Here is a 15,637-nt window from a genome sequence, read left to right as displayed (position 1 = left end):
CACTGCTGGAGCAGCAAGGGAGCCCGTTCAGGCGTATGAGAGATGCAAACCTGTCTCTTGCTGTGCTCGGGACAGCTCGTTTCCACTGTGAGGGCTGGGCTAGGAGTAAATTTACCTTTTCCCACTGATCCTGTAAAGTCCTCAGTGACCCTTACAGCCTGGTCTGATTGTGCTTCTCAGCAGCATTAAGACCTGTCCTCCTTTGTCTCCATTTGTGTTCCTCTTGTCCTTTTTAGTCACACGGCGAGGAGCTGCGCTTTGTTGAGAATGGCTGCCATGACAACCCCACCTTGGATGTGGCCAGTGACAGCCAGTCCGAAATGCAGGAGAAGAAGCCAAGCGTGAACGGTGGAAACACGATCAATGGCCCTGACAGCTGGGATGTCCTGATCAATAAGCAGGCGAGCGAGGATGTGGATGTGTTTGAGGAAGATACGCATCTTTAGAAAAAGAAGGGAGGGAACCACCCCCTTAAATGCACTTGTCTGTCTCCTGTCTTGACTGATGGACCATGGGATCAGGTGGCTTCTCAGGAACTTCTTAAAGGCTTGGGACGTGTCAAGTCTTTGGGCAAGTTTTTCCGATAGAAGTCCTGAGCCTGCGTCTGAGGCTTGGAGCCAGGAGGATCACTGAACAGAGGGAAGCGGGAGGGGTGGGTGTGTAGGTCTCTGTGTGTATTCCTATCAGTAGCACCAATGCTTTCATCACCTTTAAATGCACTTACTGTAGCTCTCTGGTAGTCGCTGAGAGTGGCTGGGCTTGAGAAGCAAGGCAGTGAGGCTAAGTCTGACACCAAGAGTCCAGCTTCGGGGAGTAAATTCACTTTGGGAGTCCAGCTGGAACTACGGCAGCCAGATCCTGACCTTGAGATCATGTAAAACCTGTGTGTTCTGGATGGAGGGGAGCCAAGACTCGGTCAATGTCCTGGGCAGAGTTTGTGTTCCATGTGTGAAAAGAGATTTTTTTTTTTTTTTTAGTGCTCTAGCATTCAGCTCCTAATTAGATGGGTTGATGTTTACATCTGGGGAAAACATCCCTTTGTCATCTCATTTCCCCCCTTGCACAACAAATAGCCCCACTCCCTTTTTCAGCTCCACAGCTCTAAGCTGAGTTTGCAAAGTTTGAGCACTTTACCCTTGCTTGACTGATTGCAGAGAATTCAGTGCCATGGTGCAGCATCTTAGCTGGGAACCTGCTTTAGGTTGGAGAGTTGCTCAAAAAGGACATTTACCTGCTGCTTTCACGCAACAGCCTGTGAAATCAGCAGTGAAGTATCCCTTGTCTTAGGTCTCAGTTTTAGACTAGCAGGCCTTCTCCACTCCTGTTCTGTTTTCCAGGATAGTTTAGTTTCAGTTGGTCTTTTTGAGGTAAATGTAAAGACTATGTGAAACTTTTTAAACAGGGAGAAAAGTAAAGGCTCAGATAATTTTCTGGTCCTTTTGTTTCCTTTTCAGCATCCTGCCCTGAGGGGGGGGAAGTGTTTAATGTCCCATAGGTGTAAATCGGGGTAACATCTTTAAAATCACTGCACTTAAGCAAGCGTAAAAGCCAGTTCAGATGAGATGAGAATCAGATCTAAGAGCTCCCCAATGAATGTTTCTCAGGCATGCCTCAGGCAACTTTGAGGCTCCAGCTCCCTGAAGAGGTGTGATAAAAGGCACGTGAATATGCATAATTGTTGTCTGAGCCCTGCCTAAACTGAGACTCAGAACTACTGTCAAGCCTGAAATCCCAGAACACTTGTTTCTTCTGTCATCGGGGGATTGAGGGACTTGCTTTGGTCAGAGGCAACAGTATTTCTGTTACGGTGATCTGCATACATGCTTACTGCAAGATGCAGCTTCGCATTTGGTCGTTAAGGGAACCTTTGTACAGAAAGACACTGACACTGAGCCTGTAAATCTGTCCCTGTATGTATAGATATTTTTAGCATGTTCATCCCTATGTGAGTGCCTAAAGTCAAGGTACAAGAGTCTGTTGTTTCATTTTGCATAGCGCTTTGCATACAAACTGAATCACAGATCACCTCGATGTAGGACCACGTTGATGTCAGTCTATTAGGGATTCAAGAAACCGTAGCCTTTGGTTTCCTATCCAGATTCCAATTTTCAGTGGTTTTATCTTGCCTCCATACCTTTCCCTGTGTTACATAGGAGATGATGACTGTCAGCTCCATTTGTATCTTGTTGGTAGGGTTGCAGAGCTGCTCAGAGGAGTTCCTTCTCCTGCCCCAGCAGTTGATAATGGGGGACAGTCCATGTACGTGGACAGCCACATGTGGCTCTTCTCTGACCACCCCTCGATGATGGCTACTGCTGAGTTTGATGGGTCTGTGCAGTGAAACTGTACAAGTTCAGTGGCTGTGTTGATGGCACTTTGGGACTCGCAGGATTAAATGCAAGTTGTTTTTACGATAAGGTGAGTAAATTAAAGCATGGAGTTAAAATTTGAGTTTGTATAGCACTTAGCATAATGGGTGGGGCCTGGCATGGCCAGGGCCTTCAGGAAGTTTCACCATATAAATGTTTCCAAGTCCAATAATCCTCATTAAATATGTTTTTAATGCCCAGTGGCTATTAAAAAGATAATGCCACCAATCAGATGTGAATCAGTTCACGCACAAAACACTTCATTGTTGCACTTCATTGCTAGGAGCTGCTTTGCTGCCCTGTTTTCTCTCTGCTTTACTAATTCAGAGAAACAACAAGGTGCTGATAAAGCAATGCTGCTGGCTGGGCTCAGCACCTGCTGATCCAATGTAAAGTTTGCAATCTTTAAAGAAACTAAGGGGGCTATGCAGGCTTATCAATGAGCTAGCAAGTTCCCCTGGTTTGCTCTTCTGGCTTCTTATAGCCTGAAGGTTTTCCAGAGACTGTAGAGCTCTCTTCTGCATCCGGAGCATCCAGGCGATCTTGAGAGTGTCTAAGGGTGGCCGTCATGAGGCTGAGAACAATTTTCTGCTGTCTGACGGGGTGCACCTGGCTGTATGATCTCAGTTTAGCTCCAGAAATCTACTGGTTAATAGCATTTCACCTTAGTCTGGTAATACTTTTTATACCTTTACCATTTGTTTTTTCTCTGTATCATTTTTTTGCACTAGGCTGATCTTGTTAAGTCGATTGCACTGTTGTCCCTCTCCCGCCAGCCTTGCGGAGACAAGTCATCTCCAGGGACCTGCGGGCTGGGGAGCACTGTAGAGAGGCAGTTGATAGCCCACTTACTCTGTTGTTGAGTGCTTGGGTTTCCAGCTCTGCACAGGGAGGATTTAAAGAGGAATAGAAACTTTGTCTTAGCATTTGTAAACAGGAAGCTTTTCTATCACCTTAATGTAGTTAAACTTCTTTTTAACAAAAACTGTCAAAGCTGGACTTCTCATAGTGGTGTGCCAGGCAGCAGAGCAGATGCAGGAGACAAAGTGATTCCTGGAAAACTTTTCCACCTCCTCGGACTTCACTGTAGTCCGATCTGCCAAACGTTTGATCGCACTGACACCTGGTGGCTGCTGGGAGTTGGAGACAAAAAATTAAAAAAAGACTTCTTTTTCCCCCCCTCTTAGCTCTGGGTATTTGTTTCCTGTGACTTGCCTAGGACAGTCACCTGCTTTATTCACAAGGGGCTGCTGGACTTGCCTGTGAGCAGGGGAACTCACACCAAGTACGTAAAGGATGGTTTCTGTGAGGACGTCTGTGTCTGCAAAGCAATGAGATGGGACATTCCCTGGAGTCTCCAGTCTAGAGGCCCTGGGTAGCAATACAGGGTCTCAGCTCCATCTCCCAGCTTTCTCCTCCACTTACCCCCTCTCCTCCCGGGGAGCACAGCCAGAAAGCAGAGGCTCTGGCTTGAAATGGAGGTGGCTCTTCAGAGAGAGCATCAGGTTCTGGTGTGAGAAGCTCTGCGCCCTGGGGAACGCCGGCGATGGCATCGGCTCGATGCATGGCCAAGCTCAGTGGCTCTCCATCTCTGTGGGACAGTGGCCAGATGTGGTCTGGGATGGCCAAGCTGCAGATTACTCCCAGATGTTGCCCAGATATCTAGAACAGCGTCTATAATGTGGAGTCCAACACGTGATAGATCCTGCAGACCGCCTCATGGTATGTAGGGTGTAAAGAAACAATGAGAAGTGACCTGGTAACTGTGCTGTGGAGTATGTACGGCAGGTTGAGAATACAGTTCAAGATACCACCTTAAGGATCCCTCCGGGCAAAGGATGCAGTGTGAAATGGAGGTACATGATCATGTGGATTATTGCACCTTAGAGCATCGCAACAGGATCCCACTGCAGCCACTGCCGTCAGCAGCTTGTCTGTTCCCGTCCACCTTTGCAGCCACGCAGGAGCACCTCTCCCCTTCACAGAGGGTTTGGGGCAGCTCGAACAGTCAGAGACAGCAAGCACCTTCATCCGTGCTGGCTCACGAGAGCCTCATGGGCTCATCTCGGCTGACAGCCAGGCTCCCAGCTGTTCTTCTCAACACCCGCGTTCCTGCTGGACCTAAACCGTCTGCAAGCGCTGGCCACTGCTCGGCGTTGTTGCCGGAGAACACTTAGAAACACTCGTGTCTGGCCCTGGAAGTGACAGGGTTGTGGTTTTGTTTTCTTTGCAATAAAACACACCTGCTGGGTGTCTGAACACTGACCCGAGCGGAGTCCTTTGCTTGGTTGCATCTGCCTGAATTCACGTCTGCCGCGTCTGTTAGTGTGGTGTTGGCCAGGGTCCCCCTGCCGGGATGGGGGCCGGTCAGCCTCGCTGCCCCTTCCCCACAGAGCACTCATTAATTCTCCCACCGCAGGCTGCTGCAGAAGCCCCGAGCCGTGCCGGGTGCCTGGGCTGTGGAAACTGGCTCCCCCCGTGGGGTGCCCCCCACCCCATCCCCACAGGACCCCTGTCCCCTGCTAGGGGGGCTGAGTAGGAGCCTCTGACGCAGAGCAGAGCCTCTGCATGCGTGCACACCCCTGTGCCACGTGTGTCCCTGAGCAGGTGCCCCCAGCCAGCTTCCCCCATCCCACACCCGCTCCAGAGCTGGACCCCACGCAACTGCACGCCCCTCCATGCGTTCCAGCCCCCCCACACCTTCTGGACCAGGTTCCCCTTCAGGTGCGTTCCGGAGCAGTCCCCCCATACCTGTTCCAGAGCAGACCCCCCTTCCACGTGCCCCGGAGCAGCAGCAGCAGCACCCCCACTTCCACGCGTGTCCCGGAGCAGCGCGCCCCGCTCCCACGCCGGGCTGCGGGCGGTGGTTGCTCCTCCAGCCCGCGGGGGGGCGCTGCGCCTCGCGCCGCGAGGTCAGGTCGGCCGCGGGGCCGCTCCGCTGCCGCCGCCCCGCCCCCGTGTTTACATCCGCCGCCGCTTCCGTCCCGCCGCCGCCGCTGCCCCGCCGGCCCCTTCCCCCGGCTCGGCCGGGCCCGGCCCGGTCCCTTGCGGCTGCCCTCCGCTCTCCGCGTCAATGCGGCGCCGCCGCCCCGCGGCCTGCCCCGGCCATGGACACCAGCGACCTGTTCACCAGCTGCAAGAAGGGGGACGTGAGCCGCGTGCGGTGAGGCGGGCCGGGCCGGGCCGGGCCGGGCTGCCGGGGCGGGGGGGCGGCGGTTCCCGGGGTCCCCCTGCCTGAGCCGCTGCCTTTAACTGCCTTCGCCTGCCGGGGGGAGCGGAGCGGGGCCGGGCCGGGCCTGGCGGGGGGCAGCCTGGCCTCGCCGTGCCGCGGTACGGCATCGCGGCCCCCCCGGGGCCGGGACGCGGGTCGTGTTTACCTGGAGCCCTGCCCGGCCCTCCCCTGGCCGCTAAAGCAGCGGTCTCTCGCAGCCTGGGGTCTCTCTAGGGCAGCCGGGGTGCCAGGAGATAACTGAGGTATGAGAAAGAGAGTTTGTCGCTTTATAAATAAGCGTGCCTGGCTCTTCCCCCAGAGGAACTGGGTGTACGCTGAGTCTTCGCAGCTGTTCTTAGGTTTGTACAAGGTATGCCTCTTTTCTTAAAATTCAGGCATCTGAGTATCAGGTGGTTATTGCATACTCCATTGGTATGAATGCTGTCTGTGGCAAATGTTCTTGCAAAAATCTCTTCAGCTGCTCTTTCTCTACTGTTAGAAATTGTATTTGCGTTGGTAGGAAGGTAGATCTCTGGAAAGCAATCATTGTGGAAGTATTTTGATACCTTGTGCTGTAGACTATGGTAGTATCTCCGAGAATCACTGGGCTGCTAAATTTCAGGTCAAGTCTCCTTGCTGATATTGAAGCAGTATGGCTTAGCTGCCGTGATTTTGGATCAGGAGTCAGATGGGCTTGTTGTCTGCAGGGTGAATGCGTGTTGTAATGCAAAGGCCCAGCATTTATAACAGGCTCTTCTGCTGCATCTCGTGGTTTGAGTCTAAGAATGCTCTTCACCTCTTGATCTTGCTTGGTTCTTCCAGCTCCCAACATGCAGATCTTCCCAGATAATTAGAAGGAGCCTCTCTCTTTCAAGGTGCTCGCTAATGAAGGATAAATAGGCAGATAGATGAGGTCTGGGGAACACTGTGTATTCATGTTAGATTAATTCATTGCAAACAGTAAATTGCAAATTTACTGTAGAAGGAGGGGCCCTGCAGGTGGCCTTGCAGAGTTTTAAGATGACCAGTATAGAAGTGATAGCGGAGAGATGATCGGTCTGGGAATGCTGTCAAAGCAGAGAGGACAAATTGACCACATGGGGCTGAGTAGAAAGGAGCTGAGTTGCTTGGGATTTCAAATGTGGTCAGAGGAACCTGAAGTTTGAGACAGGAAAGATGGAGGGAGTGAAAGGGGGTACTGATGTGGTGGATGAGGAAAGAAAAAAAAACCCTTCAGAATTTTTGTGAAGGCTGAGAAGGACTTTAACATGTGTTTAGGAGAGATGGTTGTTGTAGTAGTTGGGGACAGGCTATAACAAGAGCCAGGCTGTGTAGGAGATTTGTGTGCAAGGCAAAGGCTGGCTTCTAGAGGTGCCAAAGAGGGAGTGTTGGCAGCATTTGATATAGCCAACAAGTGGAGCACAAGGAAGCGGCAGGAATTAAGAGCAGTCTAGAGTGACATTGATGTTGTTAGTTGTGGCAAGAAAAGCCACAAGCAGGATGGGAGTCTAGCCTTGGCCTTGTAAACTTGGCCACTTATTTGTAAGCATCCAGGCTCTGAGAGTTGTTCGAGAATGTGGAGGTACTGCTGAAGTGCTCAGAATTTTTTTGTAATTACTGCCGTGTTAGGGGTCAGCAGGAGGTGGGTTTGATTCCCCTCTTTCCCCGTGTGCACCACTGAAGATTCAAGGGAGCTGGGAAGCCATGCTGCAGCCATTCTTTGGGTTGAGGATTTGACTGATGCACCTTCAGCCATAGCTGCCAGTTCCCCAAGTCAAAGGCAAGATCTTGTCATTGGAAGTTTGGAAGTTACTTGTCATTTGGAAGTTACTGTATGAACTCAAAGTTACATCTTTTGAAAGAGGAGAATGTGACTGAGTGAGTAGCTGCATGAAGTTGTAACTTTTCTCTCCCTTTTCTTCCAGATACCTTCTTGAACAGCGAGATGTGGAAATTAATGTCCGTGATAAATGGGACAGTACACCTCTGTGAGTCCTGCAGCCTAGAGTGCTGGCTGGGCGGGAGGGGAGGGCTTTCAGAGCTCTTTTGCGCTCTCTGCATCAGCAGCTAGGAGCACCATTACAAAACATGTCAGGTTCTGCTTTTTGGGAGATTTGGCTACAGATTCATTTTGTGACCAAATTACCTGGATTAAGCAGTCTGTTCTTGGCCTGATGAGGCTTTTTCCCCCTCAAAGTCTATGGCATTCTAGCATGTCTTTTCAGGTGGCTTGGTGAAATGCAAATTGACTGTGGGATCACAGTCTGTCTGGCAAGGCTGCGAACATGCAGTAGGTAGTGAGGAATCCCCATGCTGGTGCTGAGGAGGGGGGTGTGTGCTTTTTACCTGTCCGCATACCAGTTCCAAAGTGCATTTAGACATCTGCAGTATATTTAGAGTATGGAATAACTTCCCAAAGTAGAGATAGACTAGCATTTGCCTGCCGCAGTGCATGTTACAGGATTCTCCTAGTTTGTCGGACAATTTGAGGCCCTTGTGAAGGAGAATCATGAAAAGCTTAGACAGTGAAAGAGAAAACGAAACTCATCGTAAGTAGGACTCTGAGGGGTGGATTTGCTGTGCATCCAGTGTGGGTGCTGTTCCCTCGTAGCATGCAGCAGTCAACCTGTCAACAGAAGGAGCAAGGAGTGTTCTTAAGCATTCAGTGGAATTGCTGAGTGCCCATGAAATGAACTCCATTAAAATGAGGATGGATTTGGCAGCTGGTGGTGCAACAGAAGATGCTGAACCCAGATTGAGACCTTGAGATCTTCTTGCAGGACAGCAGGGCCTAGGAGTGCTGGGATCAGATCCTGCTTAGTCTGTTGCTGGGGTCAGACTTCTATGCTATTTGGTAGCAATTCCTCACTCCTACAAGGAGTCATCTTCTAAGGTTATCAGGGACAGCTCTGTGCTGAGGTCTGCATTCTGCGGTGTACCCAAACACTGAATTTTGCTTCCTACTGTATCTCTAATTTTCTTTCTCTTGTTATTGTCAGGTATTATGCTTGCCTCTGTGGACATGAGGAGCTTGTACGCTATCTTCTAGCCAATGGTGAGCAAAAGTCTCCTGGTTATGGGTGCAATATCTTTCTCCATCCTGTCCATGGGGATTGTATATCCTTTTAGCTGTCCCATGTGGAAACTTCTTCTGTTACAACCAACCATCTGATCAGCGATCTCAGGCTGCAGTGGGAACCCTGGACACACTTTCATGGTCCCTTTTGCAGGCCATTTGCTGCTTGAATTTGCTACAGGGAAGCTTTCTGTGATAACTTGAGGCAGCATGACTTTCTGAAATCACAGCTGATGTTTTACAAGGGTCCATTGCTGTTGGGAGTATGCTGATGAAGAATTGTACTTCTGAAGAACTGTCTGTGTAAAACTCTCTTGTACTCTTCTGATAGCCTTGCTTTGTAAACAGGACTTAAAAGTGAAAAGCAAGGGCTTTTACTAACCTCAAAGTAAGACAAACTCTCCAGGCAAAGTGCCTGCCTGTTTGGTTCCCAGCACCTAAATTCCTGTAGGTAGGGGATGTTCTGCGTTCTGGCAGAGGAATCAGAGTGCAGAGTTAGATCTCAAAAGGTTTGTCTCTTCCACTGCATTTGGAGCATCTTAATCAACCACTTGTGTAATCTAAAATAGCAAAATGCAAGTACCCTCCAAATTTCTGGCAGAGTCCAACCTAAGAGGCATCTCTCGCTTTGTGCAAGGCAGAAATGCTTTCTAGGAGGAGCTGTTAAAAGTCCAGTCAGTGATTGTACTCTTTGTACAGTGAGATTCTTCTTCCAGAACGCTGCTGGAGCCATACTGAGAGGCTTATTACCAGGGTCAGTTTAAGTGCATCGTGACTTCAGAAAGGGATTTTGCTGTGGGAGAACAGCTTTAGGTTATACACATGTAAGGGGAGCTTAGTTTTTGTAAATATGCTCAGTAGTATAGGAGATCACAGTGAAATGTGTCACCAGCCAAAAGTCATGCTCGTTTAGTGACCATTCAGGGACACTTGTTGGGGAAAGATGTAACTGCCTGCTGGCATGTACCTGTGATCATTTTGCAGGAGCGAAATGTGAGGCAAACACTTTTGATGGGGAACGTTGTTTGTATGGAGCTTTGAGTGATGCCATCCGACGTCTGCTGAAGGAATACAAACAAATCACGGCAAAGTGCATGAAGAGAGACTACTATGATGTCTTCCTACAGCGGTAAGCAGATGAGGCAGCTCCATGTGCAATGCATTCTGTCATCTTTTGTTTGTTGTTAACCTGGATATTCAAGCTGTCTGTTAAGGGCAGATGAGCAGTACCCTGTCTCATTCCTGGGCATGTAGAACTTCCTAAGGGATGTTCCTTTGTGCCATAAGGCATGGCTTCCAGGTATGTGTGCATTTAAAATAATAGCCTTCAGTGACTTAGGTACAGGCTCCAGAGCCAACAGAAAGCTGGTCTTTATAATGCAGAAGCATTAGACTGTCATCCTTGACTGTTAAACCAAAATCAGATCACTAAAACCACATCAGCAATTTATGATAATATGTCAACTGAAATTAAGTTTCAGGCCTGAAGTGCTATTTTCTGCAAGCTGAGGTTTCCAGCAGTGATAATTGGTCTCTCATTTCTGAGACAGAGCACCTTAAGAAGCCTCAAACTGACTTACAGAGAGAGTGCTCGGTTCTTTCTTTTTGTTCATTAAAATGTTTTAATTTTAAGATGTTTCTGAAAGTTGCCTGTCACACCTTGTAGTCTTAGCCTAGAGCTTGAGAAGAAGCCTAACTTGCTCTAGGAGTAGAAGAATAGCATCAATCTTTTCTTCTTGCTGTTCTTCTACCCTGGTAGTTCTGATGTTACTACACAGACTTGTTTTTCGGGTGGTCTGCACCTCCCCCCCCCCGCCCCGCCTCCATTGGACTGACTTCAAAAAAAAAAAAAAACAAAAAACCCCCAAGGTTTCAGCATCTGTATCTTCAAAATCGGAGAGCAAATAAGTCCTAGAAAGGTCTGACAATCTTCCTATTGCTACAGAGTCCTAATTTCTAAAGCTGTGGGGAAAGAGAGGAGGAAGGAAGCTCATTTATCTGAGTAAAATCAGATTCTGCCTTTCAAGGAAGTAGAATTTTGCCAGGTGATTTATCACTCCCCTGGCTAGTGTGTGTCTTAGATTATGCAGGGTTGAGTGTACATGAAAACTAAAATGTGCTGTTTTCTGCGTCTCATTCCAGACAGACCTTGTGTTAAAATTGAAACAAAGGGCAACAGTAGGGGGCAAAAAATAAACACCTAACTGCTTCAATTTTGTTTTGGGCAAGACACTAGTAGGAAGGATGTCCTAGCGGCAGTAGGTTGAGATCAGCATTCAAGACCCGGTTCTGACATCATCTCCTTGTGTGACCCCACACCTTTCTGTGCACCAGTCCTGCTCTCTCTAAAGGAGTATGATGCCTGATGTCTGCCTGATTTGACCTTTCGGGGATATTCGTGAGGAGATATACACAAGGGGTGATGGGCATTAGGAAACACCAGTTATGGTTGCCATAAACTCTAGAAGTAGCAATCTTGGGTTTTTTCCTTTTAAAGAATGAGGGTATGGGCGTGCAATCATAAATAAAGGTTCATCTCTGATGTGGTAATTGCCTGTATTTCATGCCTGTAACATCCTTCCTTCTTCTGAGGGTGGGTGACATCAAGTTCTCTCCTATTTGCTGCATACTGACAGTGGCCAGAGAGCAGGAAAGTCATACCTTTGTAATTCTTTTTGAAAATGTGTGCTTGTGTAGGGCTTTTTGTCATCTGACAATTTAAAAGCAGGATTAATCTTTAGAGGTGTGTTTGGGGCCAACTAGTTCCTCTTTAAAATCTGTTCCCTGTGTTCAGGGATTCACCTGAGTCAGGAAGGTTTCATTCTCCAGCCTTTCTCTTGCACTAACGAAACTTCTTTGAGTCATTGGAGGGAGCATGTATTTCCCCTCTGTTTGTTCTTTACAGGTTGCTGGAGCAGGGTTACCAAAGCGACATCGTTTTCATTGTTCATGGCAAATCTTTCTGTGCCCACCGCTGCATTCTCAGTGCTCGCAGCGCCTACTTTGCAGAAATGTTTGAGACCAAATGGAAGGGGAAGAACATGATAGTGTTGAAGCATCCACTGGTGAGCAAGGCTGTGCTTCCAGCTCTTTCCTTTCTTTTTCAACTGGGTAAGAAAAATGAGTAGGAAGGACAATTTGAGGGTTAGCTTCCACAGTCAATAGCTCTTGGAGCTCAGAATGACCCTAGTCAAGGAGAGGGTCTTGTGGAGGCATTTATGCAATAACATAGAATCTTATTCGGATAACAAAAGGCTGTAGACTGCATACTTCCCCTTTGTTCCCTCTGTCATGGGCTCAAACATATCTTAATTGCAGTAGCAGGTAGCTGTTACCATCTGCCAGCTGCGTCACGACTCCTCTGTGGGAAGAGTTGAGTCTGTCTAATTCCTGGTGGACAGGTGGTCTGTGGTGAAGACGTCACCTCCATAATTGGCACTAATTGAGTCCCTTTTGTTGCCTTTGCAGCAAGAACTAAATAGGCCATAAGTGCATTCAGTCCATTAATCACCGATACTCTGGCATACATTTCTATAGCTTGATTGTGGTCGTGCAAAACCTCTCATGACAAACATACTTCCAGTTTCTCAGGACATTGCTTAACGTCTGTCCTTTCTCTTTGTACAAGAGCATGGCTTTCCTCTCAAATTAAGAAGAGGTGGAAATGTTTGCGACCAGTGAAAGACTGGATTTTACAGAGCCTGTGTTACAACTGTGTCTTTGGAGCACCTCCATTAGTCAGGTCCTGTCCCCCTAGGCACATGGATTAGTATCAGTTGATGCATTTAAAGAGCTGTGTAAGCCAGGTGGAGTGGCAGCATTAGTTACATGAGGAGCAAGAAAATGGGGTGCACTATACAAGTTGCTATTTAAAGGGGGGGGGTTTGACTTGCTCAGGATCATGTTTGTATTCAGGCAAGTTTCAAGCTTGTTATTAAGTTCCTGGGAATTCTAAAGGTAGCTTTCTCATGTTTTATTTTAGATTAATCCAGCAGCCTTTGGCTCTCTTCTGCAGTATCTATACACAGGTAAATTACTTACTGTCTAGTGTACATATTCATGGCTGGTGGGCAGCTGTCTGTGCCTCTGCCATAGCACTGTTTTGGTGGCACAGGCTTGCAGACAGCCGTGTTTGGGTGCATGAGTCGCCAACACATCCTCTCTGCTGGCAGAAAGGGAGAATGTGAGCAATCGCTATCTCTTCCAAGTTGTTTGTACCTTTTGCCAGTTGTTGTCCTGCCCATAACTATACAGTCAATTAAAAAGAAAAAATCAGCTTGGGTTGATTGGTTGGATGGATGTAGAGAATGTATTTTTAACTTAAGGAAGGTAAATCTGTCATCTGGGATAACAATCCCCTATGCTGGTGAAAAGCCAGCATGTAGGACATTTTCAGTCTGGCAGACCTGAGCAGTGTGTGCTGAATGATTTGACTACTTTCTAATATTTTTTTCTGAACAGAAGTTGATCTTAAACCTTCTATGAAAATGCCAAATGTTGTCTTGTAGGCATGCTAACTGCTGAACTGTTTCAGGCCAGGAGGTGGTGCCAGAAAATAACTTTATCTTCAAGGCTCTCCTTCCCCAGTCCAGTGTTTTCAGAAATGTTCCTCGCCACGTTTTCAGTGATGGTAAAAGATTCTGGGATGACAGCTCATGAGCCTGAAGTATTTTCTCGTCCTAAACTAGATAGCCAATGGTGGCAGTCATGCATGCTGCTATTGTGCTGCTCTTTTGTTCTTTTCTGAGGGAATTAGGCATTTTTTGCGTAAGCCTGTTCACTCTTTGGCATCTTGAATGAAGCTGTTAGGGTAGACACTGGAAAGTGGGAATGTGAATCAGATGCCAGACGGAGCTTCATCGAAGTGGTGGACAGCGGGGTACCAAGTCTTAGCTTCTTGCACTGAGTTGTAATGGGATGCTGAGAAGTGAGGCAATGTGTCTAATTACTGAATTTCTGTGCCGTCAAGTCTTCAATCCCTGATTTTGCCATTTTTACACCTAAGTGGTATGGGTTAAAAGAGCTGGCTGCATTTCTTCTTGGCAGGTCGTCTTGATATCGACGTAGAATATGTAAATGACTGCAAGAGGTTAGCCAAGCAGTGTCGGCTGCAGGACCTCATAGACGATTTGGAGACCAAATGTAAAAAAGTCTATGAATTTGGTAAGCATTTTACTTGCTGTTGTCTCTGTGCCTGTGTGTCCTTTCAGGGAGAAAGAGGAAAGTGTGATGGTGGATGTTTCATGGTGTTCTTGGGGCTTCCAGAAAATGATTCTGTTGTGGAATTCCCATGTTTACATGATAGTTGCCAGACATTCAGTGGAGCACTGTGGGGTATATCGGGAAGTGCCTCTCAGCAGAGAAGCTTGTTTAAATCCCTGGGGAGATATAATATGTACAATAAAAAGTCCTTTTCTGCATTTGTCTGACCCCTAACCAAAGTAAAAGATTTGATAATTGGGTCAAAATGAATGCAAAGAGAGATATAACGCTTTTTTAAGAGCAGAGAAGTATTTCTAGAAGCATGTGTGTATTTATAATACAGGTATGTGCCAAATCTTAAATGACACAATCCTCTGTTTAAGGGCTTTTTGTTATCCAAAGAGCTTGTGATTTAATCATGACATCAGCTTACTGCATGAAAACCAGCAGTTGCAGTTTATCATTCATCTCCTTAGTTGAAGCTAAAGGACAGGTGAAGAAGAATCAAAACAGCACAAGTAGGGCAAAGTGGTGTTAGTCATTAAGTTTAAAAAAAATTATCTGGTAACAAAAACTTCAGCCTGAAAATATCTGATTGTCATTCCATGCTCAGAGTTAACTCCTTTACTTCAGTCAAGTTAATTTTGGTTTGAGAAGAGAATCTAGTCTGTAGCATTTAAGTCAATAGCATCTTCTTCCTTGATCTAAGAGGTGAGGGTGTAGCTATTCCATCCTTCCCTTTTGAATTATGAGTTCTGATTATTCAGCCTCCTGAAGTTGCAGGCCTTAACAGATAGAGGCAATACTTCTGGCTCAAGAAATTCCTCATCTGTAAATCACATGGAAGCTACTACCATATGTGTGTCTCACCTTAGGCATGTGCAGTTGTTTGGTGGTGGTGGGGTACTAGGTTACCACAGTACAGCTGTTCCCATGTAGACCAGGGTGGAAGTCCTTATATCATGGAAGCTGTATGATAAGCCTTACCTCTTCTGTGTAAGCACAAATGTAGGCATGCATCTGAAGAGATGAGAAATGCATTTCTTATTTTCTTGCTACAAGTAGTGTAACATATCAGTTTGTATATTAAGTGGTGGAAAAGAGGAGTGGTGATAAGTACCATGACTAGAAAATTTAAACTACTCAGATAATCAGATAACAGAATTATCTTGTGGCATCTTTTGATATCAGAGTAATCCAGTGAGATGCTGGAGATTCCCCCAACCCCCACCCCCTTTTTTTCTTTTTTTTTCTCCCAGGGTCTAACTGAGACCCTGGAGGCGACTGTTCCACCTTAATACCCAAGTTAAAATCTCATATTAGGTTGTGGGAGGAAAATAAAGTGGATAGTTTGCTAGTTAGCTAGCTGCCTGAAGCCATTGCATAGCATGTCATTGGCAACCTAAGGATTGTGAAGTCCAGTGGTTAAATTCATGAACTGCAAAAACACTGACTTCTTGGTGGGGTTCAAAAATGGAAAATGGTGAAGCGATGTTTCAGGTTGATTGGGAGCTTCAGATACAAGTTCCACTTGCAAATGTGATAATACAAACTTCCTGAATGGTACTGGAGAAATAATTTAATGTCTGTGTTCTTTGGGAGGGAACAGTTGTTCTTCATTTCTAAGGCCTGACAGAAGACATAATCAATGGGTGGTCTAAAACACTGATGGAAGTACTAGGCTTAATTTTATTTGTGACAGGTTGGATTCAAGTGAATAGACAGACCTGCTGATAGATCTGTTAAATGTTTGTTTCTCATATCAGATCTAATGTGGAA

At 47.0% G+C, this 15,637-nt stretch overlaps 2 protein-coding genes across 3 annotated transcripts in view; both read left to right on the top strand.

The window, feature by feature from the left end:
- The window catches only part of PODXL2 (podocalyxin like 2), a 30,914-nt gene extending 30,465 nt beyond the window's left edge, over positions 1 to 449 (top strand). Inside the window, exon 8 of the mRNA XM_075714599.1 lies at positions 237 to 449. Coding sequence (XP_075570714.1) covers positions 237 to 446 — 210 coding nt within the window. The 3' untranslated portion in view covers positions 447 to 449. The remainder of the gene's footprint in view (positions 1 to 236) is intronic.
- A 4,997-nt stretch (positions 450 to 5,446) lies between these two features.
- The window catches only part of ABTB1 (ankyrin repeat and BTB domain containing 1), a 28,210-nt gene continuing 18,019 nt past the window's right edge, over positions 5,447 to 15,637 (top strand). Inside the window, exons 1-7 of one of the 2 annotated variants that reach the window (XM_075713575.1) lie at positions 5,447 to 5,532; positions 7,506 to 7,568; positions 8,580 to 8,635; positions 9,641 to 9,785; positions 11,562 to 11,721; positions 12,639 to 12,684; positions 13,703 to 13,819. In XM_075713575.1, coding sequence (XP_075569690.1) covers positions 5,477 to 5,532; positions 7,506 to 7,568; positions 8,580 to 8,635; positions 9,641 to 9,785; positions 11,562 to 11,721; positions 12,639 to 12,684; positions 13,703 to 13,819 — 643 coding nt within the window. In that variant the 5' untranslated portion in view covers positions 5,447 to 5,476. Of the gene's footprint in view, positions 5,533 to 7,505; positions 7,569 to 8,579; positions 8,636 to 9,640; positions 9,786 to 9,911; positions 9,957 to 11,561; positions 11,722 to 12,638; positions 12,685 to 13,702; positions 13,820 to 15,637 lie in introns of those variants that run through there. The other variant, XM_075713576.1, reaches the window with a different exon arrangement.

Source organism: Pelecanus crispus, chromosome 7 (assembly GCF_030463565.1).
Source record: "Pelecanus crispus isolate bPelCri1 chromosome 7, bPelCri1.pri, whole genome shotgun sequence".
NCBI classification, from domain to species: Eukaryota; Metazoa; Chordata; class Aves; order Pelecaniformes; family Pelecanidae; genus Pelecanus; species Pelecanus crispus.
Note: the sequence above shows the minus strand (reverse complement) of the source record. Positions and strands in the feature narration are given on the sequence as shown.